The sequence below is a fragment of the Polyodon spathula genome, chromosome 21 (assembly GCF_017654505.1).
Source record: "Polyodon spathula isolate WHYD16114869_AA chromosome 21, ASM1765450v1, whole genome shotgun sequence".
Classification (NCBI taxonomy): Eukaryota; Metazoa; Chordata; class Actinopteri; order Acipenseriformes; family Polyodontidae; genus Polyodon; species Polyodon spathula.
In genome coordinates this window covers 14,490,290-14,510,248 of record NC_054554.1, presented here as the reverse complement: position 1 = coordinate 14,510,248, position 19,959 = coordinate 14,490,290, and the positions used below count along the sequence as shown (strand labels likewise).

The window sequence follows — 19,959 nt, the reverse complement described above, 5'->3', positions numbered from 1 at the left end:
AATAGGATCAACAAACTAGGCAACAAAGTATTCAATCCCTGATAGGTTCGACAAACAGCTGCAACAGTCTTCAATTCCTGATAGGATTCACAACAGCACCCGTCCACTCTGTCCTCTTCACTGAATCTTTAGGCTCACAGGTAGCAGGGCACAGTCTCTTCTGGGTACTGTGGCTGAAGGTGTACAGCAGTCCCAGACTTGTTTGTCTAATAAGTCTCTAGGTTTTACGGCAGTCCTCCAGCTGGGCCTCAATCTCACAGCATTTGGTTGTTAACTCGCTTGCAGCTTGCTTTCTCCTCTTTGTTCCTGTTCTGAGTCTGGGAGTTACAGCTTCATTTAGCAGAGTGACAGCACCTTGTTTAGCAATCAATATAAAGCGCTACATGTTTAGTTTTGCCTAGATATTTATAGCCGTTTCACTCTGCTGAGTAGCTATTTGCATGAGATCATTTGTGTATTTTGCCTCATTAAAACTCCCACTACTTTGATGTTTAATGTCCTTTGCCACTCGGGACATAGATGTCTTCCTTGCTTCAAACTGCTTGTGTTGCATTTGTTACTTATCTGTCCATAATTCAACTGTCCTTGCAGACTCGCCCAGTCCAGATGTCCCCTCTCCCCAGTCACCTACAGTTCAGTATGCCTACCAGGAAAAGGGACCCTTTTGCTCATGACACAGCAATTTAATTAATGAGTCCAGTTACAATTCTAATACACATTCACATGTTAATATCATATTCAGGGAATATGCACCACAGGATGAAAGATGTCATGCAATCTTCTTATAAACTAGAGAAACTCAAGTTTACACTAAATGGGTCACATGACAATTTCTTTTCATTTTGGCATATTGAGATTATTTATTGTTTGACTACGAGTAACTCTTCCTCTTTTCTTTCATGTCTTTGTTTTTCTTTTTCTTTTAGTGTTCATGCCGATTCTCAGGTGTATACTGAGATGAGTTCTTATTGAACACTGGATAGTCATTTCTACCGACAGTAAAGCTCAAACTACTTAATTAGAAACCTGTGCAGGGAATGAGAAGTTACTTTGTGTTGGCTCCCCATAACTCTACCTTGTTCCATTATTTATCTCGGCTTTTCAAAAGAAGTTTAAGATTTTGACGTCTTCCTGTTTTGAGCCATGCTGTTTGCTCACCCATCCTGCACTGAGATTGCTTTACTAACCATTCCCACGGAGACCTCAGGAGCAGAGGATAGTCGTTGGCACGGCAAGTGCTCAATGGTGTTGAAAATGCAATTGGTGGCAGTAGAAACACAAAGTTGGTCAAGTGAGTTTGATCGATATTTCTGTTGTGTTGAAAGATGGTATGCTTAATAGTAAGGAGACAGTGTATATTTTTTTAGTTTGTAGGCTTCTGAAATTAAGTTTAATTTATGACTGTTTCTCAGAAACTGCAAAAATCCCTACAGTGGCTATCTCCTCAGAACAGGCTACTAGGAGGTACTGACACATTTCAATTGAAAGCCGGTTAAACTTTTAAATCGCACAACTAGTTTGTGCTTTGTGTATAATCTCCAAGGTGCTTTCATTAAAAACAAATTGTTGCTTTTTAATCTGTACACAGGTGAGTTTCACGTGGCTGATGCAGATCCACATTATAAACACATACGCATAACAATAGTGCGTAATGTCTTCATGTAGGCTTTTAAAAAAAAAAAATAATAATTTGAACATGGTGACACTCTTAAATTATATGAAAGTTCTCCAGAATGCTTTTGATTCAAAGGGATTTTTTATTATTTTTATTAATAAGCTTATAAATAAATTAAAAAAAGTGACAGATCCATTGGTTTTACTCTGCAATGAAAGTACTTCAAGGTCCTATTTAAAGTTGCTTTGAAGTCACAAAAGCCAATTTCTAACAACCCCCCTCCCCTCCTGCATCACACCCACATAAACCACTAAACACGCCTAACTGAGACATGTGTATCCTTAATTGTGAAGTGATATCCTGGCACCTGCCAGCCCAGCGTAGATCTGAAGAAATGAGCTCCATGGTCTTTTTATATTGTATGCCAACATGTAATAGTTACTGACATCAAGGCAGCAGGTGATATGAATACGACATAAATACTAATGCTTGTAATCCTGAGCACTGGGGTAAAGCTTGATTTTCTCAATTTCAGCAGATGAGGAAAGTAGTCTTGTCATTCACAGCGGGCCTGGTTGTATGAAATACACATTTGCAGGAAAATTAATTAATGGTCTGTTGACCACGCATATGATAAAACCATTGCCGAATATTGTTGAGGGGTAAATTAGGTAATTGCTAGTCAGTTGACCCCTTGGACACAATATAAAAACCAGCCGCTTTGGCTGAACAGGGTGGGTTGTCCAGAGGAGGAAAAAGAAAGTAACAAGAGATACTGAAAGTAAACAACTGTTACTCGTCCTGGCTTTAAGCCAGCACGATACTTGTTTGATTCAGTTTTTCTTTTCTTTTGTGTTTTGTTTGATTTGGCCAAGTGTTTCTGTTTTGTTAACTCTTTTTATTTATAATTCAAATATGCAGTAGCACTTTCATACCCTGCAGTATTATCTCTTTGTTATATTCTCTTCCTGGCCTGACATCACCTCGAAGCCAGTCTGTTCACAATGTGGTGGAGCTACTGCGGTAGGTTTAGTAGAATGCTAATTTGTTGTTACTCAAGCTATGTTACTGTTTACAGCAGTAAAATGGCACTGGCTATGTCCTCCACAGTTCTGGCTTGAGCAACTCAATTCTGGCACTAAACAATGAAATCTGGACTAAAGTAATAACTGTGAGGGGCAAGAGGAAACACATGTGGGATACAGTAAAGCAGATGGATGTGTTTTGTTAAGCATATGGTGATTTAAATCAGATGATACAACAAATGGTCTCATGTATTTCCAATGGTTGAGATCCACCTTGACATTGAGAAAGATGTTTGTCATTGAATTTACAAAGTTTATTTTAGTATTTTTATATAACATTATTGAGTATTTTATAGCTACTGATGGTCTTAAGTTAATTTAATAGAAGAACAGGTGTACAAGGGCACAGAGATCCACTAGGAATATGACAGAGATCATTGGCATGGAATTTGACTTGATGTACACTTTCACCTTCACACGTTTTGTATGCATATAAAATGTTCTTATAATACCGTAAGTGTTCAGTGGCTGCTTCTAATTATGTTTATTTATCGCGGAGGCAAGTGAAGAGTAGCAGAAAGATTCACCAAACAATTAGTGTATTGGGTAGGGACTGTTGTAATTTTAAAAGCATAATAAATATATAATGAAGTGTTACATACATGATATACATGTATAATAATTAACTACAAACACAAATGGCACTTCAAATGTATTTATTTATAGCCTACAATCGTACATACTAAAATATACAAAAGTAGATATCAACATAAGAATAAATTCCACCCAATATACATAGGCTTACTAGATTTTTTTTTTTTTCTTTTTAACCAAAAAAAGAAAAAATGCACATCAAAATAGTAAGATATAGTAAGTTGTGGAAAACTATCCCCCCTAAAGAGGGTAAATAGCTAGGGGGATTATTATTATTATTATTATTATTATTATTGTTTTAATTTTTTTATTTATTTTTAATCCATGCTGTCTGATTTTTACCCACACATGTTTTATGTTAAGTGTTCTAAATAAATGCACATGCTGCATGACAAAATGCACAACTGTAAATTAAGTTAACAATTATACACAACCTAGATATTCTCATTATTTTTTATTTCCATTTGGCTGCGGCTCGCTGGTGGGAGAGCTGTCTCCCTCTACGCCAGTAGTTTCCATAACAGCAAATTCTGCTTCCATTAATTTCTTGATCTCGTTAACATGCATTTTGATTAACAAGTTCCCATTACCTAATCTTTGAGACAGGAAGTCATGTAGGTGACTAGCAACAACTAAGCTTTTAAACAAGAAATTAACAGCCTCATGGACTAAATTTCAAAGAATTAATGGATTGATTTAATTAACACATTTAGTTTTGAAAATCACTTGCTACTAAAGGCCTCATTACTATGCCACGAGTTCAATACAATAACACTGTTTTTTTTTTTTTTTTTTTTTTTTCCTGCCCACTGTGTCTTAATGTGTACATAATAACAGACACAACTTACTTCAGCAGCAGTCATTAAAAAATAGATCCTCCAGTGGGCTTTAAAAAAAAAAAAAAAAAAAAAATTATCTCTAACATTTCTCCTGCCTGAGAAGTGGCTGTGACCCTTTCATCATTGGGTTTTTAATCATCTCTGGAAGTTTGAAATCCTAGCCAACAGAGGCACAACCACCATCTGTGATTTGGCAACACACCAGAGCATGTGGATGCGATGAATGTTTTACATGGTCCACCCAAGTAATATAGCTGTGTTTATGTAAAGTACATCACATATGGTCTTATCAATAAATTGATTTATAATTTTATTTTAATTTTTTATGCAATCTTATTCTACAATAAATTACAATATTATGTGATTTTATCAGTTTCATAAACAAATGATGGAATAAACCATATGTATAAAGTTATTTTATCACTTGTTATAACAAATTGTAAACATTTAATGATGTCCTCATTTCTTACATTTATATACTGCTCAAAGTCAGGATCATATATAAGAGAATATTCTCTTATGTTCAGTGGCCCCCCTGTAACCGTCTTGACCTCCTCCCCACCTGCGCGGTTCCCGACCCCCAATTTGAAAATCCCTGAGCTAGGTCACCGCATTGCCTAGTAACCAAGTGCCCACATGATTTCTGGATTGGGCTCTTCCAATGTTAGTGAAGCTGTGAACAGGATGCCTTTGCAGGGGTGACATCAGACCAGAAACACACTCACAACAAGGACTGGTGGATGAAAACTGAGACACTATGGCGGTCAGTATATTTATTAATAAACAAACAAAAGATTTAAGCAAATCACACAACACTGAAAATAAAGGGCACGTTGGCCAAACAGACAGACGGACAAAACAGAAAATGGATGTCGACGCACCCAACAAACCAGTACCGTGCTGGTTTTGAGCCAGCACGCTCTAGCAATTGTTTTATTTTTATTTAACTCTCCGCTCTCTCACCTGTTCTCCACTCACTGAACACACAACCCTGAGTGAGTGAAAACATGTTGCTTTTATGCAGCTGTACCGAGATTTGATTGCTAATCAATCATTCATTTGGAGTCTCGGTGTAACTGCACATGAAGTAATAAAAGTGCAATTCCCTGTGCTCACATATTACATTTTACCTGAACGTGAAGTGTGTAGTCCTCGTGCTTAATTACAAACATACATTTTAAACACTCGTGCTCGTAATCCATATTTATATCCCATATATTTTATACATAAACACCAACATTAACGCACAACATACAACATAAAACATTAATAAACATAAAGGGTCGGAACACTCCGCCACAGAAGCAATATAGAAAACACTGGTTATTACAGCATTCTCGCGAATTACTTTTGAAGCCTACTGTGTAAATTGTTAATTTCTTTTTGACACAATCCCAATTATTCAGGCAGTGAGAGGTTATTCTAAAGAGGTGGAAAAAGTGGCTATCAAAACCGTTCACATCGAAAAAGCAACAGGGGTGGAGCAACGTTAGACACTTTTAAATGTATACAAGTATCATGGTGTTCTAGAGCAGGGGTTTTCAAACCTTTTCTTAAAACTGTACCCCTTCTGTCTGGAGCTTTCAGCTCAGATGCCCCTGTACAAGTGTCACTCTACTGATTGATACCAAAGTGCCAATAAAAGGTGAATAATCTCATTAACACATTTTTAATTAATTACAAGGATGCAGAGAATTAAAAGACTATTTGGGAATTTCTTTGGAATCACTCGTATTTGCTTTCTTTTCAGGAAAATTATAAATAGTCCAAAATAGTCTACACTGTAAATGTTTATCATGTTACCATTTATTTGTATGCCATTTGAAATGTTTACAATATCAAAAACATTAACCTGAAGATAAAACTACATTAACAAACGATTATAAACTTTTTTTATTATAGCCAACATAAAAATGATCAAAAGGGATTTGGTATAACTAAGTCACTTTACACTTTCTGTAGATTCTCGTGTTTTCTTCCTTCGTTTTGCTTTTACAAGTAAATGTATCCATTTCAAACACTGAAAACAAATTCAACGTGCTGCTACTGCTGTTACTGAAATGCTGCCACGCCTAATAAATAAATAAAACAAAAATTGTCAAAGTATTGTGATTATTATTTATGTTTACCGGAGTACTTATACTTCTAAAAAATAGCAGAAAGATTGTGCTTCACTGATTGGTATTCAATTATACGACAAGTTGAAAACAACAAAGTTCATGAGCAGCAGAATACAGAGTCGTCCTGCATACCCCCTAGGACCCTTAGAAGTACTCCCAGGGGTACGCTTATCCCCAGTTAAAATCCCCTGTTGTAGAAGGTTTTAACTACTATTAAGTCACACTGATCATTCCTGTTGGTTATATAGTATATACATTAGCTTACACGTACACCCAACATTGCTAAACCTTTGATTAGTGAAATAAAAACAACATATAGTTCTATATAGCTTGCAGCTGGCTGGGAAAGGGCATCCTTTTAGATGTTGTACTGTAATTTAAGATCTGAATAATGGGACTATTGGTGTTAATCTTTTAAAAGGAATCTTAATGAGCTGACATCACTTGGATTGCTACAGCACTGCCATTAGCTAGCCATTACTGTTCTTAGCAAGGCTATCATTGATTTAATTTATCAATTCCTCACCCATGATCTTCTGTAAATGAACAACATTTTGACAGACATAGTTGTTCTGTAACCGAATCACCATCACTGAATCCATCCATGAAAAGGTTTAACCAGTTCAATGCCACATGAATACAGTCTTGTTCCCACATGCTGTGCCTGCCTTAAATTGAAGTGTTTCATAGAGTTACGCTACATTTTATACATATTAAAACAAATCTTGTAATGTTTCCGTATTTGACACTGTGAATATCATAATGTACTTGCCTCGGGCATATCCACACATGCTGTGGCTGATCAGGCTATACAGTGATGAATAGGACACGCTATTGAAGCCCGTATGGCATATAACATGGTTGATTAACTATGAGCAGCTATACAGCTGTGTGTGTGAGGCCTCAGCTCATTCAGTCTGTGATGTTAACAGTTAATTTACCTCGATCTGCTTCAACGATTCTCATAGCTTATTTTGTGCCATTCTAAGACGGCGTGTGCCTGGATATGCCCCAAGTAAAATCTTCATTACTGAAAACAACAAGACAAAAATATCAAGACAGTACCCCACATGTTAAGCTGAAATGTTTTAGGCCTTAAAGTGATTATTTGAATGACAAGAAAATCTTTTCAACCATCACCAAAAGTCAAGCAGATATAGGACTAAGGAAGTAACTCCTGTATTTGTCAATCTTCAATCAGTGTCAAGTACCAGTAGTAATCATGCCAGTTAAATTGAGCTGGGGGGAAGAGGGGTCAAACTGTCTCCCTGTCTAGCGCTAAGCTGTCAATCAAGCCCACAAATCAAGCAAGTCAAAATGTTGTGATACATGATTGCATCAACTGTTATTCTCCAATATAAATGTTGTTTTAAATCTCAAGAGCTTACTAATAAAGGATGTCTCTGTGCCCATTACACACTGCAGTAACCTTTATTTATAGCAGTAGAAGATGTATAAAGACTCATTGTCATTGGCAATAGCCTGTAATACAACCTGGACAATCTGTACATGTTATTATGAGGTTATGTTTGCTATCTTCTATTTGCATATGAACTTCTGGTCTCAGGTATTATCCTGCACAACATTAAAATGGCATTTGCAGCTAAATACAGACTCAGCACTGTTGAAAACACAATAAAGAGCTCCTACTTTTCATGTAAAGAAAAGCCTTCCATTGTACACATCAAGATGTTGTATTGGAGTGTATTGTATATGCGTGTGCCCATCAAAATGTCTTGGAAGTAAGATTTTAGGATTTGAGTTACAATATATTTCGAAGGAACAAGGGAAAATAATATTTATATCTATATTCCCCCAACAGTCTATGCCAAGCCACAAGTACGAGCTGGAAATAGTTGCCAAGGACATGGCGGGGAGTGATGTGGGGTTAACTGGCACAGCCACTGCCACCATCACCATCACAGACAAGAATGACCATGCTCCAGAGTTCACAAAGCCTCTGGTAAGGGAAAAAATAATGCATTCAGTCCATTCTACAGTCTCAATGAGAGAGAATTGTCAGAATTTGCATGTACTCTTTTTATTGAGATTTTATATAAAAGTGTTTGTGCACTGAGCACATGCTTAAACTCAGGGGAGATGTTCAAGGAGGACAAAGATGTTTGGGAGTCCTGTAAGTGGACTGGGCTTGCCATGTATCCAGATGACTTTTTAGTAATCAAGAAAAACACACAGACTCATTTAATTTTAAGTTTTAATGAATCAGAGCAGTGATAGTACTCTTTCAGTTTATAAATGCTTTAAAAATTGGATTGGTTGATTGTGCAGACTACCATAAATCCCAAGTAATAAGCAGTCCAGGCAATCTGGTGCCTTTACAAGTTTAACAGCATTAGTACTTCAATACAGTAATAAGAATATGGTTAATATATATTTAGCCATCATAATACATAATGCTAAAAATGCCCACCACTAAATTCCAGAACATATATATATGTGTGTGTGTATCTCTCTCTCTCTCTCTCTCTCTCTCTCTCTCTCTCTCTCTCTCTCTCTCTCTCTCTCTCTCTCTCTCTATCTCTCTATCTATCTATATATATATATATATATATATATATATATATATATATATATATATATATATATATATATATATACAGTGCCTTGCAAAAGTATTCAGACCCCTGACCAATTCTCTCATATTACCGAATTACAAATTGTACATTGAAATTTTATTCTGTTTGATATTTTATTTTTAAACACAAACTCAGAATCAATTATTGTAAGGTGACATTGGTTTTATGTTGGGAAATAATTTTAAGAAAATTCAGTTTTTTATTTATCTTGCTAGTATTCAACCTCTGTGCTGTGGAAGCTCCCAGTTTGCACCGATGAAAGAAATTGCCCTAACAAGGACACAATTACCTTACCATTGGCCTCCACCTGTGAACCATTAAAGTTGCTGTCACATTTTCTGTTTAAAAATTCCACTGTTGAAGGATCATTGGTAAGGCTGTGAATCTGAAGGAAAATGATTACCAAAGAGCATTCTACAGAAGTTAGAGGTAAAGTAGTACAAATGCATAGATTAGGGAAAGGGTACAAAATAATATCCAAGTGTTTGGATATCCCAGTAAGCACAGTTGGATCAATAATCCAGAAGTGGAAGCTGCATCACACCACCCAGGCACTGCCAAGAAAAGGCCGTCCCTCAAAACTCAGCAATCAAACATGAAAGTGACTTGTGAGAGAAGCCACAGAGAGGCCAACAATCACTTTGAAGGAGCTACAGAGTTCAGTGGCTGGGAGTGGAGTAATGGTGCACCAGTCAACCATATCAAGAGCTCTCCATAAGACTGGCCTGTATGGGAGGGTGGCAAGAAAGAAGCCGTTACTCAAAAAGTACCACCTGAAAGCACGTCTGGAGTTTGCCAGAAAGCATGAGAGTGACCCAGCTGCAATGTGGGAAAAGGTTTTGTGGTCAGATGAGACCAAGATAGAGCTTGTTGGCCAAAACTCAAAGCACTATGTGTGGCGCAAACCTAACACTGCCCATGCCTCAAGACACGCGATCCCTACAGCAAAGTATAGTGGTGGCAGCATCATGCTGTGGGGATGCTTCTCATCAGCAGGGACTGGGCATCTTGTTACAATTGAAGGAAGAATGGATGGAGCAAAATACAGGAAAATACTGCAAGAGAATCTGCTCCAGTCTGCTAAAAAACTGAAGCTTGGGAGGAAAATCACCTTTCAGCAGGACAATGATCCCAAGCACAAGGCCAAAGCAACATTGGAGTGGCTCAAGAACAAAAAGGTGAATGTCCTACAGTGGCCCAGTCATAGTCCTGATCTCAATCCCATTGGGAATCTGTGGCACTATTTGAAAATTGCGGTCCACAAGCGTCGTCCAACCAACCTGGACAACCTGGAGCAAATTTGCCAAGAAGAATGGACAAAATCACTTCGACACTGTGTGCAAAGCTGGTATATACCTACCCCTTTATTGCAGCGAAAGGTGGCTTTACCAAATATTAATGTGTGGGGGTTGAGTGCTTATGCAAGCAAGATATTTCAGTTTTTTATTTTTCTTAAATATTTCCCAACATAAAACCAATGTTACCTTACAATAATTGATTTTGAGTTTAAGTGTTTTCAATGTACCATTTGTAATTCAGTAATATGAGAGAATTGGTCAGGGGTCTGAATACTTTTGCAAGGCACTGTATTTACAATATTGTCAACACCATGCTTCAGTTATGATAAACATTGACTATGTTCTTTCAACAGTTTAACTTTATTATGGCATTATAAGATGTATTCCAATTAAGTTACTTCAGTATAACCGTTGCTCCTAGAAATGGTAATATTAATTTCCATTAATAAATCTTTTAAGTTTTGAATGGGAGGTCAAGTTATTTATATCGAAATACAGGCTGCTATAAACATATTATAATGATATAGTGTTATAGTGATTGAACTAAGTATGACCTTCTTCACTGTTCATACATTAATCCAGTCAAAGCAGGTTTTTAAGACAACCTTTTGCTTTTTGTCCCAATTTTAGGGTTGATTTAGTATGAAACACTATCATAAGCATTTTTCAATACTCATTATTTCAAACCAATGTATAACTTAATGTATTAGCATGTCCTACGATTTCCACACCCATCTCTTCCTGCCAGGTTCTAATTAATTTCAGTTTTATATAGAACATGATCATTCTGAGAAACTCATATCTTCTGTTATCTGAAAGGTCTTTCAGTTCATTAATAGTAATGAGATCGCTCATTCTAGAGAGGATCTTGGCTTTTAAATCTCTGACTATCAAAATTCGTCGCTTCATCGGCCAAAACCAATGAATCATGTTCAACACTGCCTGTACTACTAGCAGGTGAGAATGAGTTTACAACATTAGTTGTATTCCTTTAGTAAGTTTACTGTTCGAGTTACAGTTTATACTTTAAATGATTTTATAACATGTAGTTCTAATATGTCAATATAGCAAACTCTTATAAACTGCTATTTAAACTTACGACTGCTCATACATTTGTTTGTTATTATATTAGGTTTCCTATTTATTTAAATAGTTTTGTTTTTTCTTACTATAATCAAACCTAGTTCAATTGCTTCTAGCATATTACTGGGCCCCATAGATTCTGCCATTCTCCTCTCGCTGGATCAGAATGTTTTGAGTCCAATTAGAAAAGATGTTTTTGCCTGATAATAATATCATGTACTTGACTGCCTACTGTGAAAAACGTGTTTGTTTGTTTTTTTTCACATTACTCTTCACCAGCTTTTATCATGTAGAAAACTTAGACAACTACATAGAAATGTCTGCAACAATAATAACTACTACTAATAATAGATCTTTTATTTATCATGGTATTAACAGCTCTCCGCTGACAGTAGCTAACTGGCATCAATGACATACGTTTTGTTACTATGGAAACGGTGTCAAACAAATACCAGCTTCATTATTGTAGGAATTCCTCATACCGTACAATGACGTAACACGTGATTCAGGTTCTAATTAATTTCTGTCATATATAGAAAATGATTGTAAGATAAACAAGATTTTTTTATTATTTTTGTACTTTAAACCTCAAGTGATTGTCTTAACAGACACACACCACAGATATCTATATCTATATATATCTATACTATATATATTATATATACTAGATATATATATAATAATATAGTATATATATATAATTATATATTGGGGCAGAGCAAAGCTCTGCCCTTTTTAAATTGGCAAGGATGCGGTTAATTTCACCTACCTGCCTGGGTTTATTATGTTCAGGTGGCTGGGGTTGATTAGTTGATTAGGTTAATTAACGATCAATCAGCGCCCAGCCACCTGACATAAAAGGAGGCCTCTGCTTCTCATTTGGGAGGAGGGAGCTGAGTAAGCAGGCTGTTTTGGTGTTGGTGGTTTTGAATCCAGTGAAGGCATTGCCCAGCCTGGAAACCTTGTTTTTGTAAGTTTTGTTATCTTTCTATTTGTTTTTAAATCCCTTTATTTTGCCATTGTGCACTTTTGTTTTGTGTTATTTATAATAAAATTAGTATTTTTTTTTTTAACTGCAGACTGTCTTTGGGCCTCTATCCACTCGCCAGCCTGCCACAATAATATATAAAATTTATTTTCCTTTTCTCCTCAGCTCAACAGCTTTCTCCAGTAAGTTAGCTAACAAGGTCTGTCACCTAAATCAAAGAGTGACCTACTTCAAGTATACAAGTCTATTTGAAACAGAATACATACAGTATTATTATGATTATTGACAAAGAGTTTATCATATTATTTTAATCAATACAGGCTAGTTTAAATCATCCAATTCATGTCTAGTAACTCAGCACGTTCCCAGCAGGACTGGAACTCGGCGTCAGGCTCCACTCTGACTCATTCTGCGAACACCACGACAGGCCTGTGCAGATCTGCTAAAAAAAACATTTTGTAAAACACATTACAGTCATTACAATATTTGTTGGAGTTTCACAAGTATTCAATTTGTTTTCGAAAGATCAGCCTGCTTCCAGTATCTGTGACAGGCTTGAGTCTCTGCTCACAATGAGTTGGTTTCTGCTCACAGGTGTGTGAGAGTCTTTAAAAGCCTGATACCTGCAAAAGCCTAAATCTTGTTAGCTGGGCTCCCATTTCTACATTCTCATTCCCATCATCAGTAGACAAACACATTTTAACTGAATCTGGGTACATCAAACAACTGCATACCCTTGCAACCAAGGCCTTCCATGCAAAAGGATCTAATGCCTTATAGCACAAAAGGGATGTGCCAGAACCATCTGTGACATAATACACCTTCTGTATCCGTGCCCTCCTCCAATTCAATTCCCAGAGAAATTGTTGAAGGAGTGTTAACCAAGGTTTTAAAACCTTTTCTGGCAATAGCAATACTATATTTTATACATCAGTTTGGAATATGCTGACATTTCAAAGATTACGCCACAGGTGAAAAGTTATTGCTGCTTGCTGATACTGTTAGAAAAATGGCACTTTAATTTTCAACACATATTCAGCCTTGGTTCAGACCTCCAAGCACACACTAGAAAATAAAACCTGACGTACTAAAAAGTCACGCAAATCGATTCCATTTATTTGCACATCACAATTAGTACGCATAGCATATTATAGCGCGCAAGTTAATAGGGTTACTTTAATATTATTTAATGCTTGGTTGTGACACCCCAAATACAGAATTCCATTAAATCGTATATCTAGTCTGACACAGTTACGCATTCCTATACATGACAAAGCATGAGCACACCCATCCTGGGAAGAAGCGGCTCAGCCCGTGTTCTGGATACCGGGTATGGTCTGTCCCTCTCCCCTAGCTTCATTCCTCAGACCTAACTGAGTTTCTTATTTATTCTTTTGTGATCCCTTCTTGCTAACTACTTGTTATTGGAGAGCCTAGACTGCGGTTTCCTCCTTTTGATATATTTAACCCCAGTGTGAGGGCATGCTCCTGCTAATCCCAAACAAACCGCATCTTGTCCACAGTTACTCTGCAAAACCTGTACAATTTATTGCTGATCCTTCAATACCTTATGACTTGTAGGGCAAACTGATTTCAGTTGTGAGTAATTTGACCTACAGCAAAGGTTACTGAAATGTATCTATAGCTGTGTATTTGCGATATCTGTATCCTTTAAAAAAAGTGAAGAGCCAAAAGATCAGCAACAATAAAGGGGGGAGATTAATAATGTTAACTGATTTTTTTAAATTCATTTGTATATGTGTCACTTCCTGAAGGGTAATATCCCAATATTTGTATTAATATTTGTATATATTGTTAGTATTTTACTTTAGTCTTTAAAATACGGAACCTCACCTGGAAAGTGACCCTTGTATTACTGCAACTAGTACACCAGCAATACTCAAGTAGGTTTTTCATTTTCATTGGAAAGAATCCCATTGTATAGCTTTTTGGTCCATCCAAGGTTTTACTCTGAGCCTTATTGGTATGACCAAGTGAACAAACAATAAAGCATAAAATTGTCTAAACTTCTCTGCAATGGGAGCCCTCCCTGTCATAAAAAGAAACTACTCCCAAAAGCTCATGTCAAGCAGTGCACAATTCAAAAATTAGCATTTTTTCACACACAATTAAACACATTTGGCTGTTGACATAAAAAGTATTACTGCAATGCTAATAATATATTTTGTAGTGAAAGGTGCCTGGGTCTATGCCTACTCTTTTGAAAATGTTCTGTTTGTGATTTCCTATTTAAAATGGCTGTGTCACAAAGCCACATCTCTCACACACCCTCCAAGAAAAAACAAGTCCTGTAATTTATTTAAAAGATGCATTAAGCACTGCAAGCTAAAGGTTTGTTGGTGCTGCTGCAGAGCCTGAGGCAGCACAAGGCTTATGAATAGCAAGCAAAGTAAAAGGTGACAGGAAACTAAACTCCTTTCTTTGTCAGGTAAAAAAAAAGAGCCAACAACTGAGTTGTGTGTTTTGTATTTAAGAGACACATTTGCAGAAATTGCTTCCCTAGTGATACAGTGAAAGAAACTAACAACAAAACTTTTTTTTTTAGTTCTCCGTGTGTGTGTGTGTGTGTGTGTGTGTGTGTGTGTATATATTATATATGTGTGTGTGTGTGTGTGTGTGTGTGTGTGTGTATATATATATATATATATATATATATATATATATATATATATATATATATATATATATATTTTTTACTGTTAACTCTACCTGACTTTCTATTCCTATCCCTGCCCCCCATTTCTTTTTTTTTTTTTTTTAACTAGAACAAAACAGTGACTGACAACCAAAACTGTCCATTTGGAGAACCCGCAGTGGTATCTCAGAGGTTCATCTGGTAACATAATCCTCCAAGTATCTAGGTGGAAGTCTCGGATGTGAAGTGCTGTCAGTGGTGGTGTTAGGTGTGTGTCGCTTGAGTTCAAGTGGTTCATCATCAAGAGTGTATGTCCCTCGGAATGGCTTTACATGAGCGGAGTTCCTCCGAATGTGACACCCTTTACAGTCTTCCAAAATGACTTGGTTTCCTGTCTTCTTGATTACTTTGTAGGCATGGGAATGAAAGGGTGTGGTGTGCTTGTCAATTTTCTGCTGGCGAAGCAAAACTTGTGTTCCAATTTGAAATGTCACCTGCTTTCCTTTAAACTTATTCTGTAGGTTGCCCACTCTCAAATCTTGGTCTGGAGTTGGTGTTGTAATGAATTTATTCTCCGCTATGCAAAGAGACTCAGGATTCAGGTTTATTGTCAGCTCTAAATTTTATAATCAATGTATACAAGGGAAGTCTAAAAGAGACTGTTAATCCAAGTGGGGTTGCAGTTGATATTTATACAGTTTGTATAAGCTATAAAATAGGGTGTGTCTGGTGTCTGGGTTACCAGAAAGTTTCAGTAGGACAATAAGATAGGATGAAGCACAAGATAAGATCAAAACAGAGCCAGTGTTATCAAAGGGCCTAGGGGTGAGGTGTAATGTTGTCCAGAAGCTTGAGGGTTAACTGCAACCTTTTCCTGATGTAATCACTGTCTGTTGTAGACTGAAAGGTATTTCATATTCAGTTTATATATATATTTATATATATGGGATGGGAGAGTGTGGAACAACGCAAAATCAGCTGGCAAGACCCAAGGACAATGGAACAGAGCAGGATCAGTTTCCTCATCAGATCAACATATGATGTTCTCCCATCACCACAGAACCTAAACCTCTCGGTGGGTGAGGATCCCTCATGTCCTTTGTGTTCATCACCTGCAACATTAAGGCACATTTTGACAGGATGTAAGGTGGGTCTTAACCAAGGATGGTTTACTTAGCGCCATGACCAGGTGCTGCGATGTTTGGCCTTAGCATTGGAAGACAAGCGTAACCTGACCAATAAGTTGCCACCAGTTCCATCAAAGCATTACGCACAAAAGACAATATTCCTCAGTCCAGGAGAGCAACCACCAAGAAAAGGTGTTAAAACCAAGCCTCATCCAGGACAATTGGAAGCTGCTAGAGGCTGGCAGATGTTGGTCAACGGCTTATGGGAAGTGCCATGGGAAGATGCTGTGGATGAGGCATATGAGAGGAAGAAACTTCGGTATGCTCAACTAGCTGCTGAAGTGGAAGAACGAGGATGGAGAGTCCAAGTTTACCCAGTGGAGATATGTTGTCGTGGATTTGTGGCACACTCTACAACCTGGTTTCTCAGAGATGTTGGGTTCAGTGGCCAAGAGTTGTGTCGCACAGTGAAGAATTTATCTGAAGCAGCAGAAAGGAGCAGCAACTGGCTGTGGTTGAGATGGAAAGATTCTGGATGGGGATCTCAAGCACAATAGAAATAAAGCAACACTGATATGCAGGTAAGTAACCTGAGATGAGCTGAGTGGGTGATAGAGGGGGGTGTTGCTGGGACGCCAGACTCATTGTTGAGCCCTCTTGAGGTGTCGTGGGCTAGTCAACGAAACACCGAGGATGGAAGATGCCCACTTAAAGACCCCAGAGATGTACCCTACTTGGCTCAATCCAAACGGTTGTCATGCTGATGTGCTGGGGAGACCGCACTGGGTTGATCCCCGGTGCCAGCATCGCAGCCGTTGTGTGTGCTGATGCACTGGGGAGGCAAAATGAGCTGATCCCTGGAGCCAGCATTACACTTCAGCAATCAACACCAGACAGAAGGATATCTACATTATCAAATGGAAAACAACGCAAATGGATAGATATGCAGATGGATCACATTAGTTTACTGCAAAGCGACGTCTTAGTTGGTTCATCAGAATTCAATAATTTTCATCCACAGTGTAGTGACAGGTCCAGTGGGAAGCTTGGTACTCAGTGTCCTGTTAAACAAAATACGAGCTGGGGTTTCCCCTGTAGTGGCATGTCGTGTTGTGTGGTACACTAAAAGGAATGTATGCAGTTCACATTTTCCAGTCTGTGCCAGATGCATGTGCTCTTCAAATGGCTTTCAGGATAGCTCTATTCATTCTCTCCACTCCTCCATTCACTTGTGGCCAATACAGTGTTGTAGGTCTGTGCTGTATTCCATGCTTCTCGAGGTATGCAGTGAAGGTGTCGGACTTGAACTAAGGTCCACTATCTGTGGAAAGTAATTCAGGACGTCCACGCGCGGCAAACACTTTCCCCAACCAATTTATGACTGTGGTTGATGTTGTGGACCTCAGAACGCCTACTTTTGGCCAGCGTGAATAGTTGATCAGGTCAACAATATGCTCTCCGGTTGGAAACGGGCCACACAGGTCCATCGCCACATGTTGCCATGGTACGTCCAGTAGGGGAGTCATCTGTACTCTCAGGTCTTGCTGCTGGTCCTGCAACTTGACATGCTTGGCACTTGGACACAAACTCTTCTATTTGACAATCCAGCCCTGGCCACCAAACATTTTCCTTAAGCTGCTGCTTGGTGTGCACGATCCCTTGGTGACTTGCATGCGCAAGGTGCAACCCACGTTTCCTTAGTTTAACAGGCATAACATTTCTGCTTCCTCGTAGAATAACCAATGCCAATGTAGTAAGTTCAGTCCAGGCTGATGCATATGCACTGTTGCATTGCTTTTACTCACCTGTGTCAATGCACTGCTTCAACACTCTTAGCTATCGATCAGCTTCTGAGGCTTTACTAATTTTTAAGTTGCATAGTTAGAGATGAATCTCATGTATTCCTCTGCACAGTTTCTGATATTTTGTCTCAGTGTTACCTTGGTCAGCCTGGATAAGGCATCTGCAACATTTGTGGACCAGGATGGTATTGTATCTTAAACTGGTAAGGCTAAAGATGCAACACCCACAGCTCTATGCGAGCTGGCCACTTTGACTTTGGGGAATATAGCACCTCCAAGGGCTTGTGGTCTGTAGTGAGGTCTAAAGGTGAGCCATATATGTACTTGTGGAACTTTTCACAACCCCAGACCACAGCCAAGGCTTTGTTTTCAGTTTGGGAGTACCGTCTTTCCACATCAGTTAAAGATCTGCTGGTGTAAGCCACTGGCTGAAAGTCACTTGTTTCTGTGTTAACACGGCACAGAGACCCACAGGGCTGGCATCCACTATGAGTGTGTGTGTGTGTGCTGCAGGATTGTACTAATGTACATGAGCACACGAATACTGGAAAGATGTTTCTTCAACTCTCTGAAGGCTGCTTCTTGTGTTTCTCCCCATTGCCATGTGTTATGGGACTAGGTCATCTTGTGCAGGGGCTCTGAGATTGTTGCAAAATCTGGTATAAACTTGCTACAGTAGTTTATTAACTCCTGACCTCTGCTGCAGTCTGTGGAGCTCTGGCTTCTTCAACAGCTGCTACCTTGACTCTGTTTGGGCCAATGCCTTTTGCTGAAAGGATGTGTCTCATGAAAACCAGGCTGTCCATAGAGAACTTGCATTTCGCTTTGTTCAGGCAGAGGCCTTTGCTGTGTAGGCTCTGCAACACTTGCTCTAGCCCGGAATCATGTTCAGCTTGATCCTTACCGTAGACAATGATGTCATCAGAGATGTTTCTGACCCCACTGTATCCTAGTTAAAACTGTTGGATGTGGTGTTGATAGCACTCTGAAGCACTGAAGATGCTAAAAGGAAGGCGTTGTAGCGATACAAGCCTTTGTGGGTGGCAAAGGTGGTGATGACTCTGCATTCAGGATCCAACTCGATCTGATGGTTTTAAATCCATCTTGGAGAACACTTGTGCACCAGTCTTTCCGTAGTATTTCCTCTATTGTGGGGATTGGTGTCATTCACGGATGACTGCTCCATTAGCATCTCATGTCTACGCAAACACGGATGTCCCCATCAAGTTTTGGAATGATAAATAGTAGTGAAACCCATGGAGTTGGTCTGTTGACTGCCTCTACAGTATAAAATCCATATTTCACATTAGGGTCAATGTGAATTTGCAAATGAAAGTCTTGGAGCTTCACTATACCAGTGAAACAGTCTTTCTGTTGCTGTAATATGCGCTCAACATTGCCGCTCAGCGTATATACTTGTGGCATGAGCCGTAATAGCCCTAGTTGTGAAGAGGTGTGTCTCCATATTATTGCAACATGGGATCCAGGCACAACCAGGAAGTCTGCTTTGACAAAGCTTTTTCCTCCACTGCAGTAACGGATTGACCCGGAAGGGAAACGACGTGGCAGCCACAGATTTGAGGTGCTTGCACTCGTTTACCAAGGGGTCATGTGTGACAGCATAAAAAGGGACGGAGAATCGTTATCTGTTCCTAAGCTTTGGTTTTATATTCAAACTTAGAAGGACTGTGAGAGACCCCAGAGAAGGTAACAGTATCATTAGTGTTTTGTTTGTTTTTGTGTCTGTTAGTAATTTGTCTTGTTTGTAAATTACCTGATGGCTAATACATTTCCAGAGCTGTCGCTTTGGGCCAGAACAACACTCCACCACTGTCATGAAATAAACTTGTATCGCCCACCACACTCACTACTGCATGCACCCAGGACTGGTGACCGTGTTTGTATTATTGGGGGCAGATATTATTTGTTTATTATTTGGGACTGCAATCCTATCGTTATTTATCCTGTGCAGTGCACAGTGGTGTGAATTGCCAGGGGATTATTATTTGGTCACCAGATCTGGTCAATAAAATCTTTTCCAAACCTGATTACAATCATCATCGTCTGTTTCATTCACGCACCGCATCACTTCTGTAACTGCATCCACTTAGCCACTTTGTCACAGAGCTTTATGAATGTATCGAAAATGTCCTGA

The 19,959-nt window shown here is 38.5% G+C and overlaps 1 protein-coding gene across 2 annotated transcripts in view; it reads left to right on the top strand.

Moving 5' to 3' along the window:
* LOC121295995 (cadherin-13-like) overlaps positions 1-19,959 on the top strand; it is a 620,407-nt gene that overhangs the window by 465,716 nt on the left and 134,732 nt on the right. For both annotated transcript variants that reach the window (XM_041221112.1, XM_041221111.1), the window contains one exon: positions 8,076-8,216. In XM_041221112.1, the coding sequence (XP_041077046.1) occupies positions 8,076-8,216 (141 nt within the window). The remainder of the gene's footprint in view (positions 1-8,075; positions 8,217-19,959) is intronic.